Source organism: Drosophila nasuta, chromosome 2R (assembly GCF_023558535.2).
Source record: "Drosophila nasuta strain 15112-1781.00 chromosome 2R, ASM2355853v1, whole genome shotgun sequence".
Lineage (NCBI taxonomy): Eukaryota > Metazoa > Arthropoda > Insecta > Diptera > Drosophilidae > Drosophila > Drosophila nasuta.
In genome coordinates, this window is record NC_083456.1 from 23,877,045 (window position 1) to 23,888,694 (window position 11,650).

At 39.2% G+C, this 11,650-nt stretch overlaps 2 protein-coding genes and 1 long non-coding RNA gene across 7 annotated transcripts in view; all 3 read left to right on the forward strand.

The window, feature by feature from the left end:
- LOC132784871 (cadherin-86C) overlaps nt 1–3,903 on the forward strand; it is a 34,998-nt gene extending 31,095 nt beyond the window's left edge. For 3 of the 5 annotated variants that reach the window (XM_060790760.1, XM_060790761.1, XM_060790762.1), the window contains one exon: nt 29–3,903. In XM_060790760.1, coding sequence (XP_060646743.1) covers nt 29–2,726 — 2,698 coding nt within the window. In that variant the 3' untranslated portion in view covers nt 2,727–3,903. The remainder of the gene's footprint in view (nt 1–28) is intronic. The other 2 variants (XR_009632289.1, XR_009632290.1) reach the window with 1 other exon arrangement.
- Nucleotides 3,904–5,174: 1,271 nt separating this feature from the next.
- Nucleotides 5,175–7,539, forward strand: LOC132784923 (uncharacterized). Its single transcript, XR_009632294.1, has 4 exons — nt 5,175–5,195; nt 5,491–5,594; nt 6,991–7,200; nt 7,272–7,539. It is a non-coding gene; the product is annotated as an uncharacterized LOC132784923 (long non-coding RNA).
- Nucleotides 7,540–10,007: 2,468 nt separating this feature from the next.
- On the forward strand, nt 10,008–11,606 carry LOC132785163 (uncharacterized). The gene has a single exon (XM_060791155.1). The coding sequence runs from the start codon at nt 10,008–10,010 to the stop codon at nt 11,604–11,606; it is 1,599 nt and encodes a 532-aa protein (XP_060647138.1).
- The last annotated feature ends 44 nt before the right edge of the window (nt 11,607–11,650 follow it).

Here is an 11,650-nt window from a genome sequence, read left to right on the forward strand (position 1 = left end):
CAATTATTAATGATGTTTATCCATTTAGAAACAACCGCACTGCCAAAGAAGAGCCTCATCATAGTTTCCATAACTCTAGAACTAATTTAATCAACGATCGTGACGTGTACATTGAAGATGTATTAGATGATCAGCACCTAGCTGAGATCAAAGAGAACTTTACCCGCGGCAAGGGCCAACGAAATTTGGAGCACACTCGCATGAAGAATTACGATACGGAAACTCGACAAATCGACGATGATTCGATGCGTAGACATGAAATTGAACGTGGCAGCGACATCGATCTAAATACTGCACACAATAGTCTCAAGAATAAGCGAGAGCTGTTCATTAAGGATGGAAATGTTGAGATATTGCAGCTAATGACCAGGGACAAGACGCAAAATGGCGCAGGTGGCATGGACGAAGATAACATCTATGTGAATGTCCCGATGAAAACATCCACGGATCTCACGCATCCACAACTGTTGATGGTCGACAACACGGGCAAGGAAATACTCATGCGACGCTTCATTGAGGAACAACCAGATGGCAAGCAAATCATTCGCGAACATTATCACATTGTGCCAGGGGCCACATACATTCAATCTATGCCAAATGAGATCCAACAGGGCTCAACACTCAAAGGCGATACGTTTCCCTTTGGCAAATCGGGACCAAATAGCATAGTCTACTCGCAAACGGAACCCGAGGTGAAAGTCATACACACACAGTCCGTGCAGGCAGCGGAAGGAGGCGCACAACTTCAGCCTGCCATATCGAATCAATCACTTACCCAGGAGCTGGAGAATTCGTTGAAGCAGCAGAATGCACTCTTGCGACAGATACTGATGGAGAAGGAGTTGCTGGAGTCGCGGTACACCCAGCATGAGCTAGTTTTAGAAACACAAAGTCTTCCAGGTCAATCGATGGCCATTGGCACACAGACGGACTGCGATGCCGGCACTCAAACGGAGCCAGCTGAGAGCTACGTGGAAAGGACCTCCGTGAGCTCACAGGCACAAGTGGGAACTTCGACACGACGACGTGCGCGCAGTGAGAACGATGACTCCATGTCCGAGGATGAGTACAGATATGTGCGCTTCAGTCCACCAAACAGTCCGGAGGGCGTCTATTGGATCAAGCGACGGCGTCCCAAGAAACGTTCTCGTCTACGAGAGGGCACACGACCGGGAAAGCGCATTGTCATGGTTGAGGATGTGAAGCGAAAGATCAGAACACCGATTAAGGAGGAGGAAGAGGTCTATGAGAAAAAGCGTGTTCCACCTAAGAAACCCTTAAGGGAGACTAAGACAAGCATTCTGCGTAAGCAGCTGAGCGATGAGAGTCGGAAAAACGAAAGCATCTCACACAAGGAACCACATATTGTAAATCACAGGCATAAGTCCGAAGCACTGAGTCGGGAAGTACTCATGGAAATCTCGGATTCTTTAGATGATGCTGGAAGTCCGAGACGGCATAGATCGCGTAGCATCCCAGTTCAAGAGTATTACAACAACTCTGATGGAGAAGTCGATGAGAATGAGACTGAATACTCCATTGACTCGGACGACGATGAGATTGTGATTAGAACAAATGGCCACACAACAGGTTATCCACTTCAGCGAGCAGAGGCGTATGCTAGAAAGGTAAGAGATGCAGAAAGAGAAGCTGAGCTGCATCAGAAACGCAGCACATCCCACCAAACTAAGCAGAGCAGCAGAAGATCTCCGTCAGAGACACGCCACGAAATCGAGCCGGAAATCAAGCCAAGACTGTCACGTCGAGACAGCTCGAGGCGTAGCCAAGAGTCCCGAAAGCAAACATCCTCAGAGCCACCACATAGTCGTTTGTCCATATCGAAATACGAAAGCGCCGTCGAAGATAATGGCAGAAATGGTCACCCAGCTGAGTTGTCTGGCTCGAAGCGTCGCTCCTCCAATGAGCGCTATTATCAGAGCGAAACGGAGTTGGCTGCACACGAAGAACCGAGCTCAGGCAAAGTACCCAAGTATATGGAATGGTATTATGGTAAAAAGAAACCTTCCAACAGTGGTCGCACCTCGACAGAGTCATCCAAGTCGCAGCTATCGTCCAAGAAGAAAGTCAATGGTGTTGAGAAGCGTGTGTCGAAGCCACGAGCAAATGCCAAGTCCGAAGATCCGTCGCCATATGAGGAAGCGGGTAAATTCAAGCCGGAACCAGCACCTCGAAGATCTCCGCCCAAGGGAAGTCGTATGCTTAAGGAGGATCGAGCCTTAAACAAACAGCATAAGCCCAAAATTGAGACTGACACCAATCATCCGCTGTTGCAGCACTCTGAGCATCGCTTTGAGCGTGAGAATGCGCCAGAAGTGCCAGCGCCACCCACAAAATTGCCACACTATATGTATCCGGAGACCCCAACGTATGCGGATAAGGATCATTCATCGCAGAAACAGAAGCCGAAACCATCGCCCATCAAGGAGAACGAAATCAAAGTGACCAAATCGAGAATCAATCTAAATGTCGACGATCATCATGGAGGTGGAGGAGCAAGTCATGCCACATCGCACGTCCAGAAGCAATTGAATGCATCCACACTTGAGGATGATCACGATTCGGGCATTGCGATGAATTCGCTCATGAATAGCATGGGACGCCGCAATCCAATTGCCGAAAAGAAAAGCGTTTTCTCGATTGCCTACGACGATGTCAGTCGCGTAAAAAAGATCACTTCAGGTGGAGAGTCCCCCCAGTATTCATAATGCTATCAAGGATTCTCGAGCATTTTGAATTAACCAATATATGTGATAGCCTCTAAGGCTCGTTTAACCTTCAAGCAATACAATTCGTTATACGATTACATTTGCTATCTAAATACAAATAAATACATACGCTTTAGATAAGGTATGACATGATCCTGTTGAGGTCCTTGCAATTAGTTTTCATGCACCGAATACATCTTGAGATGTCTTCACGATTGTCAAATATTGCAGTTTTTATCAGTTATGGTATAGTAACAACAAAGGGTTTTATCCCAACAAATTTATACAAAAAAAAATATTAAATATATTCAATTATAGTTGGTGTATGCTGAGTATTATTTCTCATTGTAAATATTCCATCTGTTAATCTTCTATTCATTCTGTCCATCCAAGTTCATTTTTATCAACCTACCAAAAATGATTCTTTAATTCTGAGGTCTATATCCACTTGATTCCTATATATGTTTATAAGTATGTATTGTTATTTTGCCCAGGATTTAACCTAGCCAAAATTCATTTTTAATTACATTTTAATAAGTTAATTCTCTCTATCTAGATCGATTATAAATATAATTTTAACCCTAATTTGCAGATACAATATAGCTAAGGCAATCAAACAATCAAATAGTATTCAAGCGCAAAATAATAATTTTAAATGATTAGACTTTAGAATTATGAACAACTTTCGATCAGATTTTGTTTATTTTAACCGAATACTATATAGATAAAACACCAGTTACCTTAACGTTAGTCATTCTATATGCTATTCCTATTACAATGTTTATTGTTTAAAAGTCTAGAATCTTTTCCGCTTTAGTTTCCGCACAAATATTAATGTAAACAATATAAATACATGTTTAAATAATAACTGCCATATTGACGTTAAATCATCTACATGATATTAACAATCAGCCGATGAACTTGTATATAAAGAATAGATCTTAAAATATAATTATTGGAACAATATTCTTGCCTCTAATATTAATGTAAATATGTATCTATTGATAAGCATTGTCTAACAAAAGCACCTGATTTATGATAGCAAAATGTATGTGTTGGATAAATCAGTTAAAATATGTATATTAATGTTTAACTACGATTAATGAAGAGTATGTAAGAGTTAAAACCAATATCATGTGTAACGTTTTTATATCTGATTATTAAATAAACTATACAAATAAAAATAACTATAAATTTAAATTAATTCCCTTGGGTGGTTTGGAAAAAAAAGCTCAATCACATTATTAGAAAACTTTTATCTGGACGCGAATCAAATACACAGAAAACCCCAACTCCAGGAACAAATCTGGCTTACGCAAAAACATTTCAAGCTGATTTTTAGAAGTATGATTCAAATATTTCTTTATTTATTTGATATGTATAAGAAAATTGTTACTCACAAATTAAAACAAGTAAAAAAGCTACAGTCAAATGTGCTCGACTGTGAGGTACCCGCTACCAATTTTGAATAAAAGCTAAATATTGCGGTATTATTATCAACATTTACAAAAACTACAAAAATACTAAAAAAAAAATTACCGAATAGTATATATTTGGTATACCGATATAGAACCACTCTCAAAATATTCCAGATACCCCCTTCTACCTGTAACATACGCTTCCTGCCGGTACAAAGTTATAATACCCTTCTACCCTATGGGTATCGGGTATAAACACGCTAGACTCTTTAAAATTCTACACACATTCTTTATACGCGCTCATAATTATTTATACATACATATGTGTACATATGTACATACATATATATGTGTATCTACACTTACATATGTACACATACATATGTACATACATACTTATACAAATCTATGAGTGTTTATTGCGTGATACAATTTTATCCCAAATACTTAATTGCTTAGGTCATTGTGATCGAGAATATGTATCGTAAAGTTGCTGTTGATGTGATGATTATCTGCATTGCATTGTAGTGTTTCTTGCACATCTGATAACACTGTTGGCAATAGGCTGTACAATAATAATACAGGTGATCAGCAAACACTGCGTTTTTCACCTTTTGCAATGTGGTGAGTTTATTCTCTCAATCGCCAGTCCTACGCTCTTTCTTTGAATATCTTCGTCGCCTCTGACGCTCTTAATCTCAATTAACGCCATATTTGTTTGTGACTCTCCGGCTTCCTCTCTCACAATTGCCTGCCTGCTAACACTCGCGTAATCCATTTTACTTACACTCACGCCAAATAAATGGTTGAAGGCACAGTGGATATAGCATAGGCTTAAATAAATATGTTTAATGTCTCTTGCTAATTTCGAACACTTTTCAAGCAGCTTGCGGAAAAGTGCTCCAAGTACATCGAGTGCGCACCACTGTGCATGCGATTGCTCACATTTGTTTACTGTCCTCCGTTTCTGCTCTGCTTCACAGAGCACAATTTGCCGTCGAGCAGCTGCCAGACAGTTTTCGTTTTCAGTTTCTCCACATCTGCAGGCGTGGTATGTTGTGTTTTTTGTTGTGCGCTCGCTTTATTGCGATTAAATTATTTTCAATTATTTTGAAAGATTTGTAAAAATATATATGTATACGAAAAGAACAATACAAAAACCGAAGCGAACATTGTAAATAGAACAAAAGATATTTCAGGCAATTGCTGATCACAAAGTTCTATATACAACCACTTCCTTTTTTACATTTCGCTTTACTCTGAGCATCGTTTAAGTGCGAACTAAGAGCACGCCGCAATAACAATAATAATAATAATAATTTAAATTTATATTTTCTCCACAACAGTTGAACATAATACCACTGGTGGTAAAATATTTAATTGTATTCCATTAAACGTTCCAATAACAATCCAAAATGTGCAAATGTCTGACCGGTAACGTAGCGTGCTGGTAAGTATAATTGAATTAAATGTAATTTTTTTAGTATGTAATTAGTTATGTTTGCGAATGTATGCGTAAGTTTTAATTGTGCTTTCCTTCAAAAGTGAGTAATAAGGCAACAAAGTGCGTCAAGTGGTTGAGGCGTCACTTGTGTGTTGAACTTAAACCGGAAGTTCTACTATTGTTTATGGGCTTAGAACTGTTTGCGGCGTGAGAATATCGCAGTACAAATAGAAACAAGATACAGTTGTTGATATCAGTCGAAAGATCGTAGCTCACTCAAATTTTGAACTTAAGATTATTATTTTTTTTTTTAAATAAGCATAGAAACAGAGAAAATATATAGGGTTTCATGACCAAATGATATTATGCGTATGACACATGCATGTATGTATATGTAAGCATATTAGTATTCTCATGCTACGCATTATCAACTTCATAGAACGTCTGGCCACCCCTATTTCACTTCTAACTTCCCAGCTATGTATGACTGCGTGCTTATATTCAGCTACTCACTTTTTTATTATATCCTTGACATGGTTCAGAACTGAAGAAACACTATGCGGTAGTCTCAATACTTTAGAAATAATCAGAAGTGTAATCGAAACAAACTTTATGTAGCTTACATTGTGCATCATTGGGAAACATTATTAATTTTGTATATATTAAACTTTCAATATATTATTATTGATTCTTTAGTATACTTTTAAAAAGTATGCTTATTTCTTTGCTTTGTTTTTAATTTTAATTATTTTATGGTTGTAGATAAGTTGGGGAATTGTTATTAAAAAATGAACCTCAGGAAAATATTACCATCGTATCAAAAAAAGTTTAGCAATTCAACTTACTACATAGTACAGTAACAGTATACAGGGTATTAAAGAGACTATCACATTAATTTGCACACAAATATAGTATATGTATTTGAATTCAAGTGCGTATTCGGATGTCTCGTCTCCAGACAGTCGCTGGCTCCACTCGGGCGCGACGACATAACTTTGTTTATCCAACCTCCCCAGGACAATCGAGGACACCAGCGACAACAACAACAACAACAACCTTCAGCTCAGTTAACCGCCAGCTGGGCGCCAATCGTCATAATGACATTTTGTTGTTGTTGTTTATAAGCATAAGTCGTAAATGCAATAACTAGGAGAGGAGTATGCTAACAAGGGTTGAAAGTGAAACTGTACGAATTAAAGGACATGCATGTATAACCATACTTAGTTAGTGCCATGATCTAGGTGAACTCTAATTAGTATGCATTACTAATTGACTGGACTGTAAAATAATGCAGTCATACACGAACATCAGGAAATGTTTAGAATATCTTAATTAAAGCACTAGAATGACATTTATGATATGTGAATATCATATTTCTAATAATGTATACTTTTCTTTACAGCTGCTTCAACTGCGCACTTAGCATGCTTGTGTCCATCATCAGTGCCTTCTTTGTGCTCTTCGTAATTATTGGATTGGTAGTTTACTTTGTTTACTATCATGATAAGGACGGCGATTTGCATGATCAAATCGGACAAATCGGTAATGATGCTAAGGATAAAGCTGGTGATTTGTATAATGATTTAAAAAATAAACTCTCCAGTTAAATCAGGTAAGCAGCTTGATTATTGCCAAATTAAAAATTGCATGATTTAATAAATTCAATTTCCCCCATTCCTTTAGCATTGCAAAATCTCTACAGAAGCATTGAACTTACATCTTACATCTGCTTACATCTGTTGCCTTTTGAATGGTCCTCCAAGTTGACCTGCATAATTGTTCCAGCATAAATAAATATAAACAATATATGAATCATACAGTTTTTGTCTTCTGTACAAATATACAATAAGTTTTTATAAATGTTTACATGTTCACACATATTTTATAAAATGTTCCTCCGAATCTCTTAAATAATATTTATTCCAACACAAAAATTACTTTACAAATATAAATGTTTATATTCAAAAAACTGTTTGTTGTTTTCATATTGAAGGGTTCAATAGGTTGATTGTTTGACGAGAAAATACCCCGTGCTTTAGAGATTTTAATTTGTTTTCTTTAATTTGGTTAAATTACTACTAAAATGCAATTACACAGGGTAGAAAGTAGCTCATAAAGCAAAGTGTATAAAAAAGTCCCTTCCAACGTCAGTCACGTGCAGTCATCCAATTTCATCAAACCCCACTTGTCATTTTAGTGGGTATGAGGAACACATTGTGTACTACGCAAACACTCTCGCTGCTGCTGCTGTTGTTGTTGTTGGTGCACTTCTAAGCATTTGTGCCAACAACTAAACTGCCCCACGACGCGTCATCAAACGGAATCTAACGCCAACTAAGCGCGATTAGAAAACATGTGAATATGTTACCAGGCGCCCAGCAAAAGCAGCCGGCAAACGCGCTCTAGAACAGCAAAAGAAGAAGGTTAGATGCGCGGCGAGAGAACAACAATCACACACTCGCACACGTTCCAAGCATACACAAATACACAGGCACACGCGCACGCACACGTACATGCATAGGTACATAGAAATGTGTGCTTGGAAGGTGTGTAGCGTCGTGTTAGAATGAACGAGAGAGCGTCAGTGAAAGAGTGACAGAGGCAGAGGCAGAGGGAGAGCAAGAAATGAAACAGCGCAAACGCGTGCATGGGAGAGATTCCAATACCCTGCAGCAACAGCAGCCGTAGCAAACTTTTATCAGCATCCAAAATTGGAAATTTGCGATTAGCTAAGAAATGAAATAAATCATATGGAAATACCCTTTTTCTGTGATTTTATTCAAGATTATTTTTATAAGTAATTAATGTGCTCAACTTTTTAGCATGAAAACTGTATAAGTTAAAAGCAGCGCTACTATATATTAATCATTTGTTAAAAAATAATTTACCATGCAAATAAATTTGTATTCATTGCTTGATTTATTACTGTTAGCTACTGTTTAACAGTTTCGTTTGTCAACTGTTAAGTTAACATGCGCATTAACAGACATTCTGTCGCAGACTGCGCATAAGCATGTATGTATCGTGTGTGTGTGTGTGTGTGTGTGTGCTTTCCCCCATTTGCAGTTGATGCTTGGCGCTATGCTTGAATTGGCAGAGGGCTCGAAGCATTGCGTACCTTTGCATACATATTTATGTATGTCTGTGTGTCTGTGCACTTGCTATCCATGTGTCTATGTGTGTGTGTGTGTTGTGTGTAACTTTGTAAGCGCTGCGTTTGCGACTGTCGCTCGCTGCTGGGCTCTTTGGCTCCAATTCGAAATTGTGGGGCGATTGGCAGCCATCGGTATATTTGCTATTGATTTGAAGCATAGCTATTGCCTTATGCGCGCCTGGTACAACTCGAACGAGTCGATGGCTCCGAATCATTTTAATTTTATCGATTTTATTGGTTGCGAATTTGCAGGCACGTTTTTGCTTTTGCTTTTGTTTTCATATGGCAAACGTTTGTGCTACATGCATCATGCATGTGCATTTAACAAATTGAACTGGTTTTTGCATTAGCATAACATTTAGAACTTCCAAAAAGTCAAGTTCTATTATACAATATTTTAATTAAGCACTCTTTAGATAGTAACTTGAGATTCTTGATGCTAATAAGGCGATAAGTATACGACGTGTAGTTTAGAGTTCAGCATTTACAAAGTGAAATGTTTCGGGGAAAACTGCTTCTAAAGAAAGTCTTTCTGATTTTTTGGTTTTTACTAAACTTATAGAATTGCTAATTATCAAAATTTTTTTGTTTTACTAATTTCAGCATAGCTCTCATTCTATATAATTTGGATGTATCAACCTGTTAAGTTGTAGTTAAACTGCAAATAACTCAACTACGCGCTTCTACGAAATGACGCTATATGGGCTATATTGGAATAGGAAAGTTTTTCGAGACCTGGGACAATATTTACCCGCATTAACTTTATGGAGTTTCCAGAGAAAGTTTTGTAATTAGTCCAAAAATAGAAATAACTTAAAAAGTATACCAATATGACTAGCAAATACTCTGTAAATAAGGCGAATTTAAAAAATAGAGAAGTAAATTTAATAAGTGGACAATATAAAGGAAACTATAATGTTAAAATTCATTACTTGTTAAATTCTGAAGATGTACAACAGCTTGAAGGAATAAATTAATATAATTTTATACTTTATATCATATGAATAATCAAAATATTTCCTATTAACTTCAAGATCTATAAGAGAAGGAACAATAAATATTAAATGTTGTATTAAAAGTTAAAGAATTTCTTAATAGGATGTACTGACCGTAATTAGTAGACTTATGAGAAATTCTTTATCTTTCATCTGTTAGGTATACCCGCTCCCTGAAGGTTGCAGGGTACATTTCAAGTGCTTACGTACTTTGTTTAGTTCGGAATATATTTCGAAGAACTTGCATCGAGTTCCTTTTAGTCCTTCATAATGAACGATAGTCACTTCATCTACGCTGAGCTCCTCTCGAGCATTGTGCGCTTCAACAACTTTAGCACCATTTTGTACTTTGGTCCCGAGGATGCACGAGAGCATTGCCAACTGGAGCAATGGGTAGAATGGACGGGCAACGCGATACCCTGGCTAATCTGGCGCTCCGAGGCAACACTCAAACTGAGTCAGTTCATCAATGCTGAGCTGTTGGTGTTGGCCTGTTTGCCCAGGATATATCGCAGGGATTTGCTAAGCACGGTGACGCAATCGTTGCAGCACTTAAGACAGGCCAAAATGCTCATCGAATTGGCAAGTGAAGAGGATGTGGGTCTGGTCAGTCGAGTGTTGTTATTCTGCCGTCAAAATGAGATGCTGAATGTGGCCGCAATCTTCTCAAACTTTGGACAAACGCAGTCAATTTATAGCTACGCTGCTTATCCGCAATTCGAGCTAAGAATGGAAAGATTTGAGCAGCATTTTTACAACTTATATCCCGAGCAGAGTTTGGATTTGAAAGGCTTTCGATTGCGCACCCAACCCGATCTATCTGAACCCAACTCCATACTCTCTTTCGATGATCGGGGACAACCTCGTCTCTTTGGCTACGTTTGGAACATGGTAGAGGAATATGCACGAAAGCATAATGCGCAGCTCCAACTCAGTTATATTCCCGAGCAGGATAAACCCTTGAGTCACATTCAAGTGCTCGATCTGGCCAGAGATGGATATGTGGACATCGCAGCCAGTGTGCAGCCGGTGACGATGCGTTACATTGAACGCTATCATGAGTACGCTTATCCCGTGCACATGGGCAGCTGGTGCACCATGTTGCCCAAGGAACCTCTCATTGGTGTAAGGGATTCCTATGCCTGGCTAATGCCCATCGAAACAATTTGCTTCCTCTGCGTGCTTTGGCTGATCTACGAATCGCTGCGCGGACGTTGGCAGCGGCATCGACGTCTGCTCTCCATCGGTTGGTGGCTCCTGGCTGTGCTATTGGCCACCAATGTGCTGGGTCGTCTGGTCTCCTTGTTTGTTGCGCCGCCCTCGAAGCCGCCCATCGATAGCTTTGCTGCGCTGGACAAGTCGAAATTACGCGTCTTTGGATTGCGTAGTGAATACAACGCCTATGACTTTGATATGCGCACTCAGTATTCGGCTATTTTCCAGCTGAGCGATAAGATGTCTGAGCTGATAGCGCTGCGCAATTCGCTAAACACTTCTTTTGCCTACACTGTCACCCACACCAAGTGGTTGCTCTATGAGGAGCAACAGTCGCATAGCTCGAGACCTTTGTTTTACTTCTCCCAGGATCTGTGCTATTATCAGTTTATTCCCTTTGCTCTGGTCATACCCGAGAACTCGCCGCATCGTGCTGCACTGGATCACCTCATGTTGCAATTTGGACAGTCGGGTCTCTATGCGCATTGGACGGCCAAAAGTTTCCACTACATGGTCCAAGCGGGTCGGCTGCATATGCGCAACTTCAGTGATCCTCACGTAATTCGACCATTAAAGATACGGGATGTGCATCATGTGCTTTTCTTCTATGCGATATGTGTGCTCATTAGCTTGATTCTGTTTGCCTCGAGCTAATTAGATTTCGTCTAAAGCGCAGCTGGATGGACATATAATAACAT

Bases quoted from the DNA above. Each gene is read 5' to 3' on its own strand.
- LOC132785163 (XM_060791155.1), top strand. From the start codon at position 10,008: ATGAACGATAGTCACTTCATCTACGCTGAGCTCCTCTCGAGCATTGTG.